Here is a 23,499-nt window from a genome sequence, read left to right on the forward strand (position 1 = left end):
GGAGTTTTTGGCGAGTTTGCCAGCTAATCAAGATTCACAATCGTCAAAAGAGTCCGGTTCTGTGGATTCAAGAATCTCTTTGGATTGGAGTTTTCAACTCTTGCCTTGCTTTTGTGGCCAAGTCGGCAATGCCATAAATGTATCGTTGATGCCAGATCTGATACGTTTTTGAAAGATTATATATACGTTATTATTAGTTTGAACATGTATCTCATAAATACCATTTCGAGGTTTAGCCTCAAAATAAATGATATCATTTAAGTAAGTAGAAATATCCATGCCATTGAAAACGTACTTAAAACCTTGTTCAAACAACAACGAAACTGAAACGATGTTTCTGGTCAAACCAGTAGCATACAAACAATTATTCAAATGAAAAACTAGGTCAGATGGACAAGTAAAATGAAATACTCCAGCTGCCAGAACTGGTACTTTCTTCTCATCTCCAACGAGGAGTTCCATGCTGCCTTTATTCAATTTCCTCCACTTCTCAGGCTCCTGCAAGACATTAATGATGTGGAAACCACATCCGGTATCAAATACCCATGTGTTGCTAGAGACAGTGAAAAGTTTAATAACGTATATGGAAATACCTCGAGAAGAGCCTTCACCATTTGCTCTCTTCATCTTGATCTCAGCAAGGTATTCGGGACAGTTTCGCATCCAGTGTCCCATTTGGTTGCATCGGTAGCACTGGCGCTCCTCAGGGGGCGGCGGTGGTATCTTTGGAAACCCTTTGTTAGCATTGGTGGCACTAAGGGCAGCAATGGTAACATTCTTCTTGCCTTTACCCTTATAACCCCGGTTCTTGGGATTAGGCTTCTTGACACCAGCAGATCGAATCATCAGAACTTGATTGGTCCTAGAATGAATGTTCATCTCAGCCGTCTTGAGCATGTTATGAAGCTCCGGCACTGTCTTCACCCAGCCATTCATGTTGAAATTCATTACGAACTGGTCGTATGAGCTGGGGAGAGAGTTGAGGATGAAATCAGCTGCCATCTCATCGGGCAGGGGATAATCAAGTTCTTAAGCTAATCGATGTGCCCCTTCATCTTAAGAACATGCGCACTGACGGGAGACCCTTCTGCCATCTTGCAACTGATGAGTTGTTTCATGGTGTCGAAACGTTCTTGACGGGCTTGTTTCTGGAACATACCCTTGAGTTGCTCAAGCATCTCATATGCACCAAAGTCTTCCAAGCCTTTAGCAAGCTCAGAAGTCATGGTGGCTAGCATAATGCAGGAGACATCAGCCGAGTCATCCTTATGCTTGTCAGGTGCTTTTCGAGCATCGGCCGTGTTGTTTTCAGGCTCGGTTGGAACAGGTCCATCGAGAACATACAGGCGCTTTGCCATGGTGAGAACATGTCATAAGTTGCGGTGCCATTCGATGAAGTTGGTACCGTTCAGTTTATCCTTCTCAAGGATAGTCTTAAGGGCGTAGGGTGAATTTTCGTTTGACGACATCTGATTAATTAAGCAAAAAGTAAATATAATTAGTATTTTCGACGTTGTAGTCCCATTATTAATGACCCAATAACATTAATGAAATAGGAGCATGAGAATCCGGCTTCCAGTTATTTAAGGCGTCTGTAGCACACAACATTAATAAGTGGTTATGCAGACTGACAACAATTGCCAATTGTGAATAGAGCACAACTCTCGGTTATGAGGCCTATAGAGACAACGATTGTCTGTATAGATACGTTTAGCCTCATCTTTGCCCACTTTAAGTCTCCAGACAGCTTTAGCACGTAACAGGAGAGTAAAGTAATAGTTGTCCTAGTACCGTGACGTGTGAAAGGGCCGGATGTGTCAACGAAACGCTTTCACCTTGATGGGATAGGCTAGAAAAAAAGTGCGATGATGTAGCTTCAAACACTCGAAATTTCGCAGTATGCCTCAAGTGTGACTTGTAGTAGGATTGTCATAAACTATTGGTTTTAAATTAGGATTAATTTTAAAATTACCAAATAGAGTAAAAGTCAAATTTTACTGTATTTATTATCGGGACGAATTGATGAACCCTTTCATCTCTCAGGACACTTAGTTTTAGATAACCTATTAAAAACTAAGTTTGTCGCGATATGACTAACCAATTTTAAGTTAATAGAAAATCTATTAAGTTATTAGTTTTGGAAATCAAAACGCTTTTAATTTGCAAAACTTAATTGGTTAATAAAATGTTTATTTTCAAGTTTATTTGATATTAGGTCGGTGATATTATAATCCTATTATAAACAATCCAAGCAACCACAAATAGCAAATAATAATATGTAAATCCTTATGGCCAAAAGGTGATCGGTCTCGCTAGAGCCAATTAGGGAGACCGATCGGGTCAAGGGGTTCACAACACAAAACAACCACAAGGATGGACCTCTTTGTGCTTCTGTCATCTTGCCCAAACTCCCACTAACTCCAAGAAATCCTTGAGCTCGTCCTCGGTTATCTTCGCATCTTCTTTATTACAAATTTATAAACTAACAATAATTTGCCCTATTACAAATTTGAACCATCTTTATGGCCAAAAAGAAAACCAAAAAATAAATAATAACCGTTTACAACTTTTGAACCATCCATATGGCCAAAAACAAGCTCAACAACCAAACAAACATAGGTCGGGGCCGGATTTACATATTCAAAATAAATGAATTTCGGGTCGTTTTGACTTGGTCAAATAAAATAAACAAAACTTTGACCAACTCTAAAATCACCCGAAAATAAATCTAGATCTATAAACTTTAAACGATTTAAAGTTTAAGATGTAGATCCGGTTTTAAACGAACCAGAATCGACTCGTATGTTGTAACCGCGGCTCTGATACCACTGTTGGGTTTCAACGGTGGTTCGGAACGAAAACAGTCAAGTATTTTTTAACCCGTTTTATATAAGTGATTCGTTTCATATATATTTAATCAATATTAACATATATTCACATAAACGAACTAGAAACGCAGCGGACGATAAAACGAACCAAAACCGAAACCCAAGACCCGGATCCGATTACAACTTTATACGAGTACGAATAAACAAATAAAACAACCATAGTTAAGTTTGTCGATATACCTCGGTTATCGAAACCGGGAAGACACACCGAAGGCTTAACGAATTGAGCTAGAGAAAACGACACAATCGAGACCCCAACTAAACTCCGGCGATGGCAGCACCTATGGACAGCGGCGGCACGGCTGCAATAGGCGGCGGCCCGGCGTCAGACAGATGGCAGCGGCGGAGGACAGACGGACAAAGGTAGAGAGTTGCAATAGCACCCAACTGTAGCAACGAGTCACCGAAATCTGGATTGCCGGAAAAACGAACTCGCCGGAATCACCGATTGTAACACCCCAACCCGGAACAGGCTGGTGTGTCACCATTACAGATATCATAAACCAAACACGATCCACTTAAAAGAAAGAAATGGAATCCAAGGACAGCCAACAAGTTAAAAACAACCAAAATAAATTCCTAAGTCAAATTTTATTAAATCTTGAAACAAACGAAATAGTCTTTATTCCCGAACTTCATTTTACTCTCATCACTGATTCCCCTGATTTCCCGAATTACCTGTGAAAAAATAAGAAAAACACAGACAAAGAAAACACGGCTGAGCCAAAAATTGTTCAGTAACGGATAAAACAATAGTACATGTAAAAACGAACTTACGAAAAGGAAAAAGGAATAGAATTGGCACTATACCATAACTGAACTAACTGACACTAATACAGATACTAAATATAATACTAATACGAATGCCGATATAACCCAATATACTAAATAACAGAATCAGATATAAAACAATAATAATAATAATAATAAACATATACAGAAACAAAAACAGATGCAGAAACATGTATCAAACTACACGACAATAATATATCCATAAAATAAGTCATCTACACATAATCACCCAGAGCCAGAAACAGAAACAGAGGGGTACACAGTTAGCTACTCTATGCACCAATGAGATGGCACGTGTGGCGTACACGCGTTGTTCCATCCCCCAGAAATCAGAAATCAGAAGTCAGAACAGAACTAGGATCGATCCATACGCCCCTAAGTGGCTCTAATACTTCACAAGTACTTGTTAGAGACGCCGTGAACTTTAATTACGCACTGTCACGACAAGTGCCATGCCGTTGACGTCCCAACGGCAAGTCAGAAAATGCTCGGGTAACAGAGTACAAAAGCTAAAAACATATAACTAAAATATATATTTTATAAAATAACTGAACTCAAAATATAACTGACGCGTAACAAAATCCGTACTACAAAGTAACGGAATAGAGTTTATATTATATGTAAACGAAAATAGAAACCGTATTACAAAGTAACAAGAAACAGAATCCGTACCTTATAAGCAAAATAGTGGTAACCGTAAGCTTGAATTAGACGTCGCGAAGACCTTCAAGGTGTGGATTCACGGTGGCGGTACTTAGCGGGTTCTCGGTGGCAGCGCTTAATGCGGAAACACAGAGAGCGGAGGCGAGCGGTGGCGTGTGACTACCAGCGGCGTCTGCGAGAACTCGTGTAGCAGTGGGTGCAGTGCCCGCAGCTTCTCCGGCTAGTTGCAGGGCGGCTGCCGTGGTGTTGGCGGCAGAGAAAAGTAGAGATTTAGGGGTTTTACTTTTATAAGAGATCGTTTGTTGATATTTATATGAGATGGAAGGAAGCAGGCGTATATGAAGTTCCGTTTCCGCCGGGTTAAGAAAACATAGATGAGTATGTTTCAAATTTACTTTTAAGGAATGACAATATTAGCTCTGTAACTTATCTTTTTAACTATTTGATAATTTGCACATTAAACCTTCTAGTTTAACAATAAGTTTTACCCAGCTCTAAGCATTTAAAATAACATAACGGTCTTTTGGTTTTACGGGGTATTCACTCTTATATTAATCGAAATTTTTAACTTTATTAAAGTATCGCGTTCGGTTAGTCGACTTTATTATTCCTTCCGTTTTACTCATTACCAACTCGTTAATATTCGACATATTAATCTCAACATTTTAATATTTTAGAGTTTTAGATCTTCGTATATTACACCGATGGTAGCCGGAAAAACGATTGGTGAAGCTTTGACAGCGCCGGAGGCTAGTATAGGGCTGCGGAGGAAGTTCCGGTGACCAATGGACAGTGGGTGGTGGCTAGTGGCTGGGGTCGGTTTTCCGGTGGCCGGAAAACGGCGCCGAAATTTAGATGGAGGCTAGGGTTTGCTTGTTGTAAGGGTTATCTCTTTAATAATAACATGTTATAGTATATATAGTATTATTATTAGGGTTTAATCAAATTAAATTGGGCTTGAGCCCAATAAACCAAACAAAGTCTTTAACCATTATCCAGTCCATCTAATTGATTGTGTCAGGCCCAATTAACATTTAAGTGGGTTTATAATTCGTCACCCTCGGTGTAACCCATACCGGGTCACATTCAGGTCAGTCCGCGTTGACTTGACCCGAACCGACCATTAAATCCAACAGGTTCATATATACCTTGTAGCTGGCCACATCTAAGGTTAAGAGTCACTTAAGACTGATAACATCTCCGGTGAAGTTATTGCAACCATTCCAATCACAACAATCTATACTTGTGTTCCAGTTCATCGTAACTAGATCATACCTAGAACCCACATGCGAAGCTCTACAATATTCGCCTATATCAAATGATTTATGGTGCAGATCACGTGGTGGTAGATTAATGGAGGAAATGTTTTGTGAAAATAAAAGTAAGGCATCCCTCTGTTCATCAGGACATTTATGAACGCGACTGAAAGAAGATGAAGAAGAAAAACCGAAAAAGAAAAGGAAGAAAAAGGAGTAAACCAACTTTGAATTACCCATTCTTTCTTACTACTTGCTAGCTAGCTGCTATATATAAACACTCCACATTTCATTTATAGATAGACATTATAATTAGAATTTGGATGAACTTGCTTCCAAGCACTATTGACAATTTGACATGTTGCGATTCCTCCACCTCATAATGTGCTCGATCAACATTAATTAATCGGTTGTGGTCCAATTCTAGTTAAGAATTTTGAACGTATGAAATGGGTTGTTCAAGTCTTTTGGATTGTTGATGTTGAGTGTGTTGTCTGATTATGTAAAATTTCCGAATTAGAATTGACAAATCAATAAACAAGAATCTTTTCATGGAACCTTCCGTAACTAACTTGAAACTATATATTAAATGCTTATGCCCAGTGGTGGATCCAGAAAATTTAGCCTTTAGCCAGTGGGTGCAAAAAAAAGTTTAACCTAGAACTCGTCAATTCAAAGTAAAACAAGTCAAACCAAAATGGGTCGGGTCACCGAAACGGGTTGAGTAAAAAATTTACATTAAACAAACTACGTATAGAAATGTAAACAATAAATTTCATTAAAAATAAACAAAATACATATTACAATTGACCTATACGTGATTTCATCTTTTGAAAATGGTCAATTATAGTTTCATTCGTAACACTTTAAAATGCTTCTTTTTCAACACTACAAATTACACAAGCATTCAAAAAATCTTCACCAATTTGATTACGTAAATTTGTCTTTTTGATCTTCATTGCCGAAAAACATATCTCAACCGTTGTCGTTGCAATATGCAAAACTAATGTTAGCTTTAATATTCGATAAACCAAATGAAAAAAGATACGCTTCCTTGTTTCCACCATAACTCTAGCAAGATCCGCAATACATTTCAGATCAGCAAATCTTTCATCTTTTCGCACGCTATTAATGTACAAATCAAGTTGAGATGCAAGAACAATTTTTTCCCCATTATCAAAATCATACTGATAAAACTCACACAATCTCATTAACTTTGATGCATCAAACTTAGAAAATGAATCATGCGAATTGAAAGCCAACGTGTTTTGAAGTAAATCTGTGTTAATCTCATTAAAACAATCACCAAATTCTTGAATTTCTATATCGACAACTTGTTGAAACAATCAAAATTATAATTATGTTGTTTGGTGATTGTGTACATTTTTCTTTTGGGTCTATAATCAGTGTCATCGACAACATGTGAAGCCTCCATCACCCTATTCTGTTCGTCTCCCACTAATTCCAAATTTTCAATTAAAGTGGTTGAGAAATTAACTAATATGGGCTTAATTGTTATTGTTCATAACAAAATTAAATTTGGGCTTAAAATTTTTTGCTTAAAAATTAAAAATTTAAGTTTGAGGCACTAAAAAAATTATGAATTGATCACTAAATTTTTTTTGGATGGGTCACTTGGGTCTTTAGACCTAATATATTACTAATTTATAAAGGAAACTATGGACTTGAGTGGGTGCAAACACTCCCCTGGCCGAACACCGAATCCGCCCCAGCTTATGCCCTTCTAGTAACACTTCACGTTCTTTCTAAATTATATAGGCATCTTGCTGCATATCTGCTATTTATTTCTACTTGTATTGAGTGATCTAGATAGACTCTGTTGTCATAAAAGTGATTGAAGATTCAAGTTCAACCGTTAGACAATATAACAGTTTTTTCCAACGATTTTTGGTTTATACTCTGCTATATTTATTTTCACATCACATTACAAAATATGGATAAGAAAAAGAAAAACGATAATAACCAAAATGTCCATTTGACCAACCTCCTTAATTGTCCATGCTAAAACCAGTCAACCCGCTAAATTTTCAATCACTAACTTGACGGGATTTTTAGCCAATCCAACTTTGCAAGTTGTCCAAAAAATCTCGTTGGAAGCCAAATATAATCTTGTCACGGACGCCAAAATAATCACATCAAACCCACAGTTTCAGAACAAGTGGCAGAATCTAGTTAGCTAAAATTGTTGAAAGTAATTTCCAACTTATTAGGCCCGTCACGCGTAGGTGACCGGGTTGAACCTATTGGGCCTATGTGATTCATTATTGTGTAATGGGTTTATGGGGTTACAATTAGGGTTTATTATATTTGGTAATGTCTTGGTTAGCAAGTTAGGTTAGTCTATATAAACCGATGTATTGTTAGACATTATAGATTGTGGTGGTGTGAGATGCAACCGAGTTAGGGTTCATCTAGATACACACGAGATGTAACCGAGTTAGGGTTCATCTAGGGTGGAGTTGGTGTAACCGAGTTAGGGTTCATCAAGAGTCAAACCGAGTTAGGGTTTGAGAGTTGTAATCAGTTTTTTGAGTTATATTTTCTGATTAATATAAACGAGAGTTATTCGTTTAATTCGTGGGTTGATTTTCGATACGTGACTTGAAAAATAGCATCAAGTTAAGGATTAAAAGTCAACTGGTAGAGATGATCTAGCATGGGCATTTTGGGCAGAGATTGGTTAAATGTACATGCTCTTGTAGTTGACTAGCCAAATGGACATTTTGTTTATTATCCCTAAAGAAAAAGGTTGCACCATAACACAGAGGAAGTTGAGTGGGAAATCGCAAACACATACAACTGTACAATACCATTATCTTAGAAAATGTTCATTGCTAAACTCAAAACGGTTACAATAAAGTGGCAGGTAACGGGCAACAAATTAACAATACTAAACAAGTTAGTTGAAAATGCATAGAGGGTATATCCTATCGATACTTGTTCTTATATGTAGTTCTTCCAGTTATGTGGACCTGAAAATACCACACAACTCAATCATTTTCTTCCTGTTATTCATGCAACAAGTCGCTCAAGTAAAATGTTATAGCTTACCTGAAATATTGTTCCAAGTTTCTTCATTCCTATCGCGCGTAGCTTTACCTCCTCTTTTGAAACACTAGGATCTCTGAGCACCTGAAAAATAATCAGGTTTGTAATGGGTCAAAAATTACTAAACCATGAAAATAACCAGAAAAAGAAAAAAAACAGAACCGTTCGGTTTTGGTTTTTTATTTTCTGGAAATCGAAAAAACTACTTAAATTTTTAATAAATTTTTATTTTTAAATGTTAAGTAATTATAAATATTTAACGAATGGCTTGGCCTAAATAATTTAGGCTGTGTAATTATAAATTAATCATTAACTAACATAAAATTTTTGCGCCCAAAGTTTCATGCCCAAAAATGATTACTTTGGGCCAATTTTTCCGGCCCAACTGGTAAAGCCGTACCAAACCTATCGTAAAAACCGAATAACCGAATTTCAGTTTTTGGTTCTGTTTGAGCCCAAAACTCACCCACGCAGACCCCTAGTGTCTGTTTTTTTTATCTTTTTTTAAATAGTTAGTGTGCAAAAGATGACTACAACGTTATACTATTTCAATAACAGTTCTCTCTTTTAGAACAAAATTATACTTTAGACGGCTTTTGACATGTTTAACCTAATTGAGTGGTTTCTTTATAGTTAAGGTCTTTCTTTTACCCGTTCAACCTTAACCGGTTAGAGATAAAAGAAAATAGAACAAAACATTTGACCTGTTCATAAGTAAACAAGTTTAAATTGCCACAACTGATATTTTCTTCACTAGAGGACACATGAACTTACAGCTTGGCAGACATGCGATAAGGTTGTCTCAATATCTACAACATTAATCTGCCAAAGAGAATTAATAATTTGATCTTTCTTTTCTTCTATAGCTTTATTTATCTGCTCTTCCTTGGCTTCTGAATTATTCAACTTCTTCAACTCCTCCTGTATTTGTATCAAAGACACCGCAACTACATTCATAAAATAACACATATACAATACACTTCCTAAGGTTTACTTTCATTTATCAAAAATTGAAACATTTTTATTTATTCTAGTTTTATGAACATATAGAACCTTGAGAAGCTGCAACTTGTGACTTCATTTGATGACCTTTATCCCTCACCCATTCGGCTAAAAACGGGACCTTCATATAACGTTTATCTTTTCCAAGTTCTTTTGCAGCTTGTCTTCTGTATATATAGCCAATAGTATGTAACATAGCCTCACCAAAAGCTGAAATGTTTAGCAATCAGTATGTCATATAGCCACTGCAGCTAAGTCAAACGTTGACTTTAAAAACACATACCGGCTTGTGAGAGCCCCTGAGCTTCTGATGTTGCCCATTTTAGAAATTCGGACGCTTGGCCTTCAACGAATGGTCGAAGGCGATTCTTTAGATTTGTTATGAGCTTTATTTCCCTTCCCTTTTGAAATTCCTATACAATATTCGGTTGAGCGAGAACATGAATAAATAAACTTGACTTTTTTAAATTACAAAGATAGTTTTAACTTTTTTATTCTTTGTTTCCAATAACTTCCATCAATCACTGGAGGACACGTGCTACATATCACTAATGGATTAGACCCTCGATTAAAATGGTAAATAGGTGAATAATGTATACCCTCATTCTCTCTTGGACTTTCATCCTGCGGATTTCAGGAACTTGTCCCTCTTCTTCAAGTTCAACTGATTGTACGGACGCCATATAAAGTTGTCCAATATAATCCTCAAACAAATCACTACCAAACAGCATACCAAAAACAGCTGCAGGATCTACCATTGTATCACTACAAACAAATTACCAGAAATAATAATAATAATAATAATAATAATAATAATAACAATGATAACAATTCTTGATGTAAAAAGATGACGTGTCACACTTACTCCGCTACACCTGACTTCCCATTTTTATCATACGCTTCACGCTTCTCAGGGTCACTTAGAACCTGATAAGCCTCTCCAAGAACCTTCAAGCATACAAATCATATAAATACACGACATGTATTAGTAAATGATGTGTTAAGTTAACAGCACCTGAAAATTACGGGCAGCTTTCGGGTCCCCTGGATTTTTATCAGGATGAACTATCCTTGCCTTTAAAAACATTATAAAACGTTACTAATGATATTTTTGAACATATTTTTATGTAACAGCATATCTTTAAAAAAAGAACAAGGAAACTTACTTTGACATAATAAGCCTTTTTAATATCCGATGCTGATGCATCGGAACTGACTCCCAAGATGTCATAATATTCTGTATCTTTCGGCATAGTTTAGCAACCACCGCTCTTGCAAGACTGGTAAAAGAACAAAAATAACCTCATAGTTACAGATTTGAGCTGCAAAATGACCTATATTTTTGCAAAATGCAAGCAAAGAGTTCAGTTTTATAAAATTTGTGATACAGTATCAGGGGCTTTATTGTAATTAGGTAATATCATAGGGGTTTAAGTGTAAATATGTTAACGTGTACTTAAACACTATGAACCCTAATGAGAGATCAGCTATGATTTAGTTTGGAGTAATCCATCTTTCTCTCTATCAAATTCTATTTTCCTAATCTGCACGTAACAATTTGGAAAGTTTTAATAAAACTGAAACTATATTGTGAATAAATTAATTTTCACTCCTTGAGTCACATTGACAAATTTGTATTGAAAATTTACCTTTCTTATCAATTTCTTCTTTGTATAATCATCCTAACGTGCCTAGGAGATAAAAATCGATCGATAAACAAACTTTGTAGCCAGAATTGTTCTGGATTAATAATTACCATAATAATGATGGAATCCTTAAGAAATTTTGATGTAATTAAATTCCTCTAATCATGGGTTTTTTTCGATAGATAACGAAAAGAATTGCATCTAAAATCACAATGATAAACTGAAAACATGGAGTGAGAGAATGAAACTTACGATTTTGCGAATCATGACGAGGACGGATAACGAATCTGGAAATATTGAAAATCATCCATGATATGATAATATGATATTTATGATATTGTTCATTATACGCATTGTTCAAATGATTCGTTTTTTCTGTTACTATATGTGTTGTAAACAACGTCAATGACCCTTCAACTTATTCTATACTTTAGTTTTTGTCCCTTGACTTATAACATTGTAATGTTGTATTAACTGCTCTATATTAGATACTTAATAAAGTTTTCTCCTTGCATATCATGCAGGGTGGAAAAAAACGATTAATTTGAAACGAAATTTATCGACAAATTGGCGCTCAAATAACTTGCAAAAATTTATACCAGATGCTTTGTTTTTTATTCTTTCTTAAAACCAAAAGTTAAAGTTCCATTTCCGTTTCATCCCCTAACCAAACTATGGATTATATAACCTTTTCGAATTTTAAGTAACATATGTGAAGATAAAAAATCTAGGTCCGAATATGTAACATATAAACATAAATTAACAAGTTATTAACAAAAATATTTTAAACCTAAATGCAAAACCAAAACCGACCCATAACTAAATCCGGCTTATACATCAAACATTCAAACCGAAAACAATCAGCCCAAACAAACACATACACATACGCATGCACATACAGAACCCTAATATCACTAGTTTATTAGGTCCGGTTGATGTTTCTACTTTAATTTTTCAATGCCGCCAAAAACTAAGCTATGCTTAAGGTGACTTTAATATGAAATAATTCAAAGTATATGGGATTATTCAATACAAAACCAATTTTAAGTAAATAATTAAAAAAACCCCACAAATCTTCACACATATTATAACTACAATACATAAATCAGTTATGTACCGCACAATGCACTCGCTCTCTCCTGCTATGTTTTATCAGCACCATGTGCATATACTTATGGGGCAATCATGATTATTTACATAAAAATAATTCTATATTGTACAGAACTATATTTATGCATGCAAATATAACCATCTAAAATCTTTCATATCACTTGGTTGTACAAATCAAAAATCAAAATGTCTAAAAACGTTTAATATATATTAAAAAAAAGCTCTGTTTTGGATCATAAAAACTTGACAATATCTCATTATGATAATTTCCATTTCCATTTCCATTTCCATTTACACTACAAGATCTCATCATGAATTAAAGTCAAGATCACACTGCATGTCAAACCCTCAGAAGTCAACTTCACCTATAACATTATATCATCAAAACCATGTGCCCCAAATCTGCATCAACACATTTAACTAATTATTAAAGAACCGTACAATAAATTAAAAACAGCAAGAAATACATAGAAGTCTCATATTAGGTGACATACCACTGCTGAATCTTCCTGAATTCAGTTAACACCGGATATATATTCTCAAACGCGGTGTAGGTCTCATCTCTAACCTGAAATTGCATATCAAACAATAATTTAAAAACATTTTTTTTCTACAGTTCCCATATAACTTAAAACGTTGAAAAAAGGCCGGCCATACCTTCGCGCCTGTTAACACAATTTTCCCTGAAACAAATATCAGCAGAACGATCTTCGGTTGTTTCATCCTATAAATCAATCCTGGGAACAGTTCTGGTTCATACTATGTATACCAACCACCAAGAAAAACATTAGTTCGGTCAAACGAGTCATCTTTAGTATGGTTCACTTTGTACAACTTTTTATTTATCATACTGATATTTAATGCATTAATAACGAAGAGGAAATCAACATTGGTACACTAATATTCCAAATATACATACAAAACAATTTGGGAGGTGGTATGCATTACAATCAGACGTTGGTTGACTTTCACCTATTTGACTTGTTTCCCTTTTAGCAACTTTTTAATGAACTTACGCTTGAAAAAGCACCATGAGAGTATGCAAGGCCTTCAAGTCTAATTGGAAATTTGACATCACACGAGCCGACAATATTTTGTATTTTAAAGTCCTACAAACCAAGAAAAAATATTATATTTAAAATAAAAAAGGCGTATAATTGATACTTAGATAACAAAAGGATAATAAGAAAATTACAAGATTACCTTGAATTTAGCCGGGAAGCCAAGTTTTTGAATAATCCGAGCATACTGAAAAAATAACATAATGCGTAAGAACATAACAAACTACATGGAATAAATGATTAATGTTTTAGTCTTCAAGTACCTTTCGTGCTGCCAGTTTTGATTGCTGTTCACTCTTTGCTCCTGTGCAAACCTGGAGCAATTACCATTTTTGTATGTTAGCACTCAAGTTTAAATCTTTGACTCTTTATTAGTCTGAGTCAACGTATGATAATAAGCAATATCAAATTTACAGAATGTTTTTAACCAAAGTAGATGCAAAATTTCTGTTTTGGTAAGTTTTAAAAAAAAACTTACCATCTTCCCAGAAGCAAAGATTAAAGCAGTTGTTTTAGGTTCTCTTATCCTCATGATAACAGCAGCAAAACGCTGAACAACATTAACAAAAAAGGGTACTATAAATAAACAATTTTATTTTTAAATATTTAACTAAAAAGCTGCATTTATTCAGGGATAAAGAAAAGAATACCTTGGGATTATATTCTGCATTACGTGCTTGTAGAGCAATGGCTTTAAGGTCTAGTTTGCAATCAAGATTGACCGTGGATACAATGTTCCTATAAGTACAGACAAGCTGATTATTAGCAGTGTGCTCAAGAAGGATGTTTTTTTTTTCATTTTGGTTATTGTATATTTGTATGCACAAAAGAAATGCGTTTGTTGGTTCAAAATGTTGCGAAGAAAAACAAAGCATACAAAAACGACAAAAGTAGACATTAAATGCAACAACACGTTATAAGAATTGAATTATAAAAAGACAAAAAAAGGCCACAAATGAAAATGTATAATAGTTCGTTATAGGAATTAAATTCAATATGCCAATTTATAACTGATAGTTGACCACTCCATCTAGTAGCCAAAGTTAGCCAAATACTCAAAAGACCAACCCTTTTCAATAGGAATGTAAATGAGCCAACCCACTCGTGAGCAACTCAAGTATGGCTCGATAAAGCTCGAATTAAGCCACGCTTTAACGAGCTCGAGCTTTCAAATAAGCTTGTTTAATAAGCAAGCCCGATCCCGAGCTTTACTTATTGAGCTCGAGATGGCTCAATAGCCGAAACCAGCCTGTTATTTATATTCAAAATAATGATAAATATCATTAACATATATACCAATTTTATTTATAAATATATAGAAAAAAATTAAAAGTATACAAATAAAAGAAAAATAATAAACGAGGTGTGCCCAAACCGAGCATGAAATTGAAAGATACAATCACGACACAAGCTCTAACTTTACAAACAAAGCTCGAAACGAGCAGAGGTTGAGCTTGAGCTCTCGTAAGTTGTAAGTTAAACGAGCCGAGCTCAAGCTTAGTCAGTTCGGCCCGTTTACACCGAACACCCTACTTTTTCTAACTCAACAAATGCACGCCAACTTAGCTTCCATAATTAGCCACTGTTAGCCAACTAACAAATTGCACATGAGACCACTCAAAAACTACAATCGCACATACACTAAAGTTTTCAAATTAATGACAAATTACATACACTACAAGAGCTGAACATCAACATAAATTAGCTGTTAATGATCACTACTCGTCACAGTCACGAGTTTTCCAACATATTTGCAGGTTCATAAACCCATGAACACACACAAAGTATATACGTGATGCCAACATTAATTAGCAGCTGTAAATGAACATTAATTAGCTTTAAAATCAACATTAATTAGCTGTAAATGATCACAACCAATCACAATAATATTTCCAACATACTTCACAGACATTAACACACACACGGCACCCACTCGATTACCCGATCATAAACGAACCGAAAAAACAACTTACTGAAGAATAGGAACAATTCCAGAAGGGTGTTTCGATAGATCGACCGGTTGACTACCACCTTCCAACACTTGATCAGCCATAAATCCCAAATCCTAAAAACCCGTAAACAAAACCGTAAGAATACTAAATACGAAAAACCCAGCTCACTAAAGTTCAATTTCATCATTTCACCACATTTCCCCAATATAGATCTATAAATTAAACTTAGGGTTTCATAAATCTTTTAAATTGGTTTCACATATTCAAAATTAACACACCAATCATGCTCGAATCACTTAGATTTATATAAAAACCGATAGATCGGGTCCCAATTTCACCTTTTTGAAACAAAATCAAAATTAGGGTTTCATAAATTTTAAAATTAGTTACACTGATTCAAAATTAACACACCAATCAAGCTCAAATCACAAAGATTAATATAAAAACTGATAGATAGGGTTCCAAGTTCACCTTTTGTGAAGCGAAGTTGAAATTAGGGTTTCTCGGATCGTTAAAACGAATTGGGGATGTAAAAACGGGTACAGAGAAGGAATTGATGCAATTAGACAAAAGGGTGTGTAAAAAAAGGCGGTAAAGATTTGAAAAAAAAAGATCTTTTATATGATGATTTTATAGCTTTGTGTTGAGAGGAATTTGGGAACAAAGGGTGAGAAATGAGGAGAAGGTGAAGGAGTCGTCGTCAAGGATATTGGGGTGTTTATACGATTCCGGAAATGCCCTTGATGTGTGAGTGTGGTGTGGGGGTAGGATTGTAATTTGGGTGGGGGGTTGGATGTGAGTGTTGGTGAAGGACTAATTGTAGGGTTACACGTCGGTAGAGAGCTACTGTGACTCTGTGAGTTGTGATGGTTGATTGGGCTAAATGGCCTGTTTATGGTTTGATGCTGGGCTTTCTTTGTTGAGAAATTGGTGATTGGGCCAGCACATCCAATTATCCAAATTGTTTGGTGAAATCATGGTTCACAATTATTGCTTCATGCAAATTTAGTTTTTGTGAATCATGTGACTATTCAAATCTAAGAATTCTCCACTATTTTCAAAATCAAATTATGAAAATAAATAGATTCGAAGAGACCAAAGAAATATTGCATCAGACTATTTTTGTTCTTTCAAAAATCTTACTCAAATACAACATTGAGTTAGAATCTCACTCTAGCCATGAGAACCAGGAATGGAGAGCTCCTCTCTCCTCTTTTCTAACGGTTTTTAAGCTGAATCAAAACTTATTTTGAAATCAGTTTAGATGATTTCATTTTTGTTGTCTTATTTGCTTTTTTGTAATATATATATATATATATATATATATATATATATATATATATATATATATATATATATATTATTTTTAAAAATAATAGAGTTTAATGTAAAAATATTACATAAGTGCCTCCACATTCCTCATCCCTTATGTGTTTTTTTTGTAATATAAATTGAAGTGAAATGTAGAGATAGTAAGAGGGAACAATGATGCTTATATTTATATAAGCATATTCATTTTCAAATAATAAAATAAAAAATTCTTAAAAGATCGATAATGGTAATCCTTGATTAATAGCCTCAAACTTTATAAGATTTTTAATTTTAAAAGAGTTGTTTACACTATTATTATTATTATTTTAATTTGTTTTGCCCCCGTTGGTTTTTTCACCCATTTTTAACCCAATTCACTAATTATGGCTAGAAAAAATGTATATATATATATATATATACATATTCTAATAAAGTAAAATAATTGTGACACATGTCAATTTGTGGTTAATCCTCACAATGTTTTTCCTTCCAAAACTAATATATGGTATATATCAATAATTATTCACTTTTCTTTTATACTCTATTTATATTATATCTAATTAAATTATTCACTTTTTTTAAACTATATTTGTATTATATCTATATAACTTTTATACAAATAAATATTTACATATTATAATAATGTACATTGTTAGAATATATTCCATCAACAGAAGAGAAATGATTTTGACGGGAATTTGATAGTGAAAATTAACCTCAGAATGTCATGTGTTCAGAATTATTTTTTTATTAATATAGGTAGATAAGACTGTTGTAATAGTTGAACAACAATGTGTTTATAAAATCAACATAAAAACTGCTCAAAAAGAAAAATCTGATGTCTTTTTTGTCTATGGCCTGGTATGAAATGTATAGTATTTTTGTGAAAGATTTTAGCTTCATTATTATATACCGATGGTAGAACAACTCATTCTTAATTTAAAATTCAAATATATTTGATGACATAAAACATTTATTTGTAATACATTTTTTCTACATAATATAAAAAGATTTAATTATATTTTTTTTATTTGTTTTAAGTTATTCATTGTAATTTATACATTAATTTATCCCGTGTAACACACGGGTTTCTAAAGCTAGTATATATATATATATATATATATATATATATAAAGAGAGAGAGAGAGAGCAAAGTTATAAAAAGAAGTATATTTTTCCTAAGAAGTGTAGAAATTATGTGTTTTCATCATTAGATATAATAAAACACACCGCACAATAAACACACCGCAACTAAAATAGAACACACCGCACAATAAACACACTTTCCATATCCATTGTCAGATCAACATATTTAACGCACCAGATTACTTCTTACACTTCTTTGACACACTTAATTTCTTATTTTAACTCCACCATATATATATATATATATAACTTATTTTTAAACTTATTTCAGGCTCTTATCAAAATCGTGCCTTAGACGCTGACTGAGCCCTGTATAGAATCTCAGATGGCCTTGCATCACAGTATCCACAAAGGAATAAAACTTGTGTTACGGGTAGTACTAAGCATAATTCGGTTCAAACTAATAGGTGTATATAACTTTATTACTACGGATTTAAAATATTTAAGTCTTATTAGTAAGCTCTCAAATTTCTCAAATTTTTCCCGATCACGATTCAATGTAAGTGTTTGATCTAACCTATTTTCAACTCCTAGCGAAGAAAATTTTTAGAATCCACGCAAGTTTGTCAATCAGTCAAAGTCCTCATAAATTGTTTATAAAACGTGATGCTTCTAAACCTTTCAACATCCATCCATTATATAAAAGAATATTTGCTTTTGAAGTCATTGCATCACACATTTTTATATTTAATATCTCCTACTACTAAAAAATAAAAATAGAAAATAACTTCTTAGATTACATTTACCAAGTTTCTTTGTTGCTTGCATTTTTACGTCCTAATATTTGTGTTTATGTTATAATTTTCTTCAGATTAATGATAATTTAATTCTTAAATATCATAATAGACAATAGAACTGGACATAACAAGTTAGACACGAAAGGTTAGATATGACACAATTACCAAAGCTGTTGGACACGAACATGGAACGATAACAAATCGTGCGATTTTTTGTAAACACAAACCGGTTTAAAAACAGGTTAAATGATATGATATGACGTGTTTTAGGACATGATACACAAACTATATGTCTAAATGTAAGTTAACAAAATACAAACACATGCAGTATGTATACATTTATACGCACCGATGTGTGTTCCTTATCAAAATCATCAATAAAAAGTGATGCACATCGAACCTACAAAACGCAATAACATATACACACATGATGCTCTTTTAACCTTCAAGTCCTTCTTCCCTAAGATGTTTTGTAAATCGCTCAAGAACCTCAAGGCTCAAGGTAAATTTAGCTCACAATTGGAGAATCATCCATCGACTTTGATCACAGTTGGAGAACCGTGGACTATTTTATGAATCGTGATTAAGGGACTGAGGTTTTGATAGAGATTGAAGACGAAGATGACTAGGGTTAAGGTTTAAAAAAGCTTGAAATAGGTTTGTGGACTAAAGATTTGTGAAACATGGTTCATAGAAAATATATATAAGCTTAAATGGTTAACATGTATTTAATCTGTTTATGTTTATACACGAGGTTAATTATGTCTTAAACATGTTAACTTGCTGGACTTAACCCCAAATTTGTTTAGCTCTATATCATCTTACAATACTAATAAACAAAAATAATGATGCCTATGTGTCTTAACCACATTCATTCCTAGATTAAAATTCTATACTAATCTTCTAATCTTTCTTCTCCTTAATCCATGCTATCCATGGGTCATTGGTGAAAATGGTTTGACCCATGAGTTATATCTCAAGATATAATGCATACATTAATAATTATTTACAATAATATAAAACCTAAAATATAATTTTGCTCAATGTATACATTACTTTTTATTAAAGATGTCAACACATGTTTTAACAATAAAGACTCATGAATTTAGTTCGAATTATGCGAGACTTCTCACTTCATATATATATAAATTTTTAGTTATGCTATTTAATTTAAATTTTCAATTAATGCGATTATCAATTTTGTATCTTTAATTTAAAATTATAAACACAGTCATTCTAAAATAAACTTTTAAGCATTGAAACAACGATCAGTAATACCTAAAGAAATTTGGAGTCCTGTAATTTAGATTTTTTGTAAAAAGTTATAAAACCGAATTCTTTGTTTTTTGGAAACTGTAAAAATTCGTTTTTTTTATTTCATAAACATTTATTACATAATCAATTTCAATAAAACAAATCTTATGTTACTCTACTAATAAAACAAAATGTTCATGCTTAGGTGTCAAACCTACATTAACTCATGGCCTAATTTTTCATCATAATTCATAATATCTCATATCATTCATCCTAACTATCCATTAGCAAAACCATTTCAATTGGGTTATAGAATCGTTAGATGGATTTTATTAACTATTTAAAGGTGTATAAATGTCACGTTTATAGTCACCATTCAAGAATAATTGATGCTAAATATAATCAATTATTAGGTTGGTTGTGGCTTTTCAACGTTGCATAAAGTATATATTTAGATGTGCATATATATAATCTGATGACATTATACTATAGATTATTGTTTATATGCACATTGATCATCATCTTTAAACATTGTTACACGAAAAATTACATTAAGTTCATGTTATCCACCATGTGTAGTACGAAACATGAAGAAGATACATTTTATAAGTCGTGAAACGTGAAAAATTTATAATTCATAAATTGTTTACTTTGTCTAATACATTAATTTACATGGTAAATGAGACCTTAAAATGATGTTTACAAATTTGAAAATACTTCTTTGTATATGTTGCGCTTAATGTGAAGACACCTTTTGGACATGCAATCCTATTACCAAATTGTGTTTGTCACATTTCAGACTACAATTGTATCACATGTTTCGTTCTGATCTGACATAAGACAATCATCGAATACGTATGGATCATTTTTTTTTAATGGTGACTTTGGTTCATTTCAAAACAACTTTAATAAAAACTAATATAGCCTCAAAGGCCTGTATAGGCACTTGCATTTATAGCAACTTGGTTTATCATCATCACTAAATATTTTAGATTTATTATATGGTATGTTAAGCTACACGCAATTTCAATAATGAAAAGTATTTTAAGAATCATAATTAAAATATCATACATGATTTTTTAATTTATTTTTACCTTTCATTTTGTTTACATTTTAAAATAACAGAACTTATTTATTTTTATTATTTGATAAATCCCGTGTAATACACGGGTTCAAAAGCTAGTTATTATATTAAATTGTCAATGTCATAAACTATCATCGTGGAACACACTGTAGCTACTTAACAAGACAAGACCACGTTAGTTGCCACAATATTACATTCGCCCCATTTATAAAACTATTAAAAAGCCACTTTTGTTTTTATGGTTTTTCGTGTTACTCGAAACCACACGTGGGCCATTAGATGTTTAGTGCGCACACATGCACGAGAAATAAAGACATTTAACTATTTAAGTAATATGAAAACAATTTCCTATTCAATTTAGCATGTAACTCTTTTATTTAAAAATTAGCTTTAAAGACCGTGTAACATACTAAAAATTAGCTTTAAAGCCCGTGTAACATACGAGATGATCTAAATAATAAAATTACAAATAAAACAAAATAGAAAAATGTATTACATCTATGCTTGTATCATTATACATAAATGATTTTATTTATATCACAAAATGATTTTTTCTAACAAAAAAGAACTTAATAAAAAAATAATATACGTGAAAAAACATATCTAAGAACACTTCACGTATTGTAAACTAGCTTTAGAACCCGAGTAATACACGGGATTTGTCAAACATTAAAATAAATAAGATAAGTTATTTGAAAGAAAGAAACAAAAATTAAAGGTTGAGATATATATTACGAACAATAAGAAGTTTAATGTATAAAATTAACAAATTTGAAGAAATCTTTTTAAGTTACGGTGGGTGATTTAATGAACTTTTGAAAACCGTCAACTGATGGTCGGTTTTGACTAATGATATTTTTAAACCCATCATAACCGAACCACTCCATTTATTTAATTGTGAGTCAAGAATTAGGGGTTCAAAAACTTGAACTATTGCATGAGTGGGAGATTTTGTGACTCTTTGGCTTCATACAATGATCCATAACATATCTCTACATCTGTTGTGCTGATTATATTAGTGGTTCCATGTTTATCTTCATAGTCAATATATCTAATCAAGTTAATATTAATTTGCCATATTCCATAATTTTCAAACATCAATTGATTCCAATAAGATATTATCAAAAATATCAATTAGATGTAATTCATAATCAAAGACGTTGAGGGAGTGGATGTTACAGCTTGCCTTATTCACTATTTTATGTATGTTAAGTTTTTTTTATTATAATCTAACTATCAAAACTGATGTACACCTGAATTGCAACTTGGATTATTCACTGTGTTAAGGTTTCTATCAAATCTTGTTTTGTTTCTAATTACAATGTTTTGGTCACAGTTAACCGACTGCTACAACCTACAAAACCGATTAACTGAAACCGCCATAACGGATTGGTTGTGGTTATCTATTAACCTATATATCGGTTATGGTTATGGGTTTAGCCAAAACCACCTCAAATAGACTCATGCACACCCCTAGATAAGTATAGAAGAATATCGATGTGTTACATAGATGCATATATGTAATGGATCCAGATCCAAAATTTGCATTGAACCTAGGATAAAATCAATCTATTGAAGTTAACTAAAATTGAATGGTGGATAAGTTTGGAATGCATTCAAATTTCGAGAATGATTTATGAATTACTTTTGATTGATTTAGAGCATTCTCGTTCCTTCCCGTATATTCAAATCCAAAATTACATTCAAAATCATTGTATTTTCTCTTATCTATTCAATTAAATAATATTTTTTACACATTTATCATTACCTTTTCGTTTTCCTCTACCCAACTATTTTCAAAAAGGTGGCAACTCTAGAGAATAGTATTAGTAACCAAGTTTTGAAACTGTTCCAATCAGGTTACTCATAAAATCTTTTGTTCCAATCAGGTCACTAAAGTTTTCTTTTTGTTCTAATCCTATATATTTTACCTAGATAACAGATCATGTAGGTTTTTTACTATTATTAAATAGTTTTACATTGCAAAATATATTTTAAAAGTTAAGAAAAATAATTTTTAAATTGCGCAAAATTGAAAAAAAAAGAAAAATTGCAAAAACTATTTTTTTTTTGTTTTTTTACAATTAACTTTTTTTACTTAATTTTTACTAATTTTTTCAATTTTTAAAAAAATAGTTTGCAATGTTCAACTATTTAAAAATAACAAAAAGACATGCTATCTAAGTAAAATATATTGGATTGGAACAAAAAAGAAACTTTGGTGACTTGATTGAAACAAAAGATTTTATAAGTGACTTGATTGGAACAATTTCAAAATTTGGTTATTATTCTATAGATAATACCTTCATAAAATATTAAAAAATTTATTGAGTACTACATAACTTTTCAAAATATTAAGATTTTATAAGTGACTTGATTGGAACAATTTCAAAATTTGGTTATTATTCTATAGATAATACCTTCATAAAATATTAAAAAATTTATTGAGTACTACATAACTTTTCAAAATATATTTAAAAATCACAATATTTTTTCACTCTTTCACTTACAACACCTTAAAATATTCT

At 32.8% G+C, this 23,499-nt stretch overlaps 2 protein-coding genes across 2 annotated transcripts; both read right to left on the bottom strand.

Annotated features, from left to right (window-relative positions):
* Window positions 1-8,513: 8,513 nt before the first annotated feature.
* Window positions 8,514-11,117, bottom strand: LOC143554574 (chaperone protein dnaJ 10-like). Its single transcript, XM_077044294.1, has 8 exons — window positions 10,837-11,117; window positions 10,686-10,745; window positions 10,536-10,618; window positions 10,270-10,435; window positions 9,954-10,083; window positions 9,722-9,880; window positions 9,443-9,615; window positions 8,514-8,752 (listed from the first exon to the last, which is right to left on the bottom strand). The coding sequence occupies exons 1-8, from the start codon at window positions 10,921-10,923 to the stop codon at window positions 8,633-8,635; spliced, it is 978 nt and encodes a 325-aa protein (XP_076900409.1). The 5' UTR covers window positions 10,924-11,117; the 3' UTR covers window positions 8,514-8,632.
* A 1,496-nt stretch (window positions 11,118-12,613) lies between these two features.
* LOC143554575 (TATA-box-binding protein 2-like) lies at window positions 12,614-15,590 on the bottom strand. The gene is made up of 9 exons (XM_077044295.1): window positions 15,461-15,590; window positions 14,138-14,225; window positions 13,966-14,037; window positions 13,751-13,801; window positions 13,630-13,674; window positions 13,443-13,535; window positions 13,084-13,185; window positions 12,921-12,994; window positions 12,614-12,828 (listed from the first exon to the last, which is right to left on the bottom strand). Coding segments are annotated over exons 1-9 (606 nt in total). The 5' UTR covers window positions 15,541-15,590; the 3' UTR covers window positions 12,614-12,827.
* Window positions 15,591-23,499: the final 7,909 nt, after the last annotated feature.

Source organism: Bidens hawaiensis, unplaced genomic scaffold, assembly GCF_021521415.1.
Source record: "Bidens hawaiensis isolate Kalapana, Puna unplaced genomic scaffold, B.hawaiensis_p1.1 tig00017761_1, whole genome shotgun sequence".
NCBI lineage: Eukaryota > Viridiplantae > Streptophyta > Magnoliopsida > Asterales > Asteraceae > Bidens > Bidens hawaiensis.

What these genes read in the sequence shown, in the direction of transcription:
- LOC143554575 (XM_077044295.1), bottom strand. Translation starts at nt 15,540, where the DNA reads ATGGCTGATCAAGTGTTGGAAGGTGGTAGTCAACCGGTCGATCTATCG. An exon ending in ATGCAGAATATAATCCCAAG is followed by an intron (nt 14,038 to 14,137) that starts GTATTCTTTTCT and finishes AATGTTGTTCAG; the next exon opens with CGTTTTGCTGCTGTTATCAT. An exon ending in TTGTGTTAACAGGCGCGAAG is followed by an intron (nt 12,995 to 13,083) that starts GTATGGCCGGCC and finishes ATGCAATTTCAG; the next exon opens with GTTAGAGATGAGACCTACAC.
- LOC143554574 (XM_077044294.1), bottom strand. Translation starts at nt 10,923, where the DNA reads ATGCCGAAAGATACAGAATATTATGACATCTTGGGAGTCAGTTCCGAT. An exon ending in AAAAGGCTTATTATGTCAAA is followed by an intron (nt 10,746 to 10,836) that starts GTAAGTTTCCTT and finishes ATGTTTTTAAAG; the next exon opens with GCAAGGATAGTTCATCCTGA. An exon ending in ACAAGTTGCAGCTTCTCAAG is followed by an intron (nt 9,616 to 9,721) that starts GTTCTATATGTT and finishes TTATGAATGTAG; the next exon opens with TTGCGGTGTCTTTGATACAA.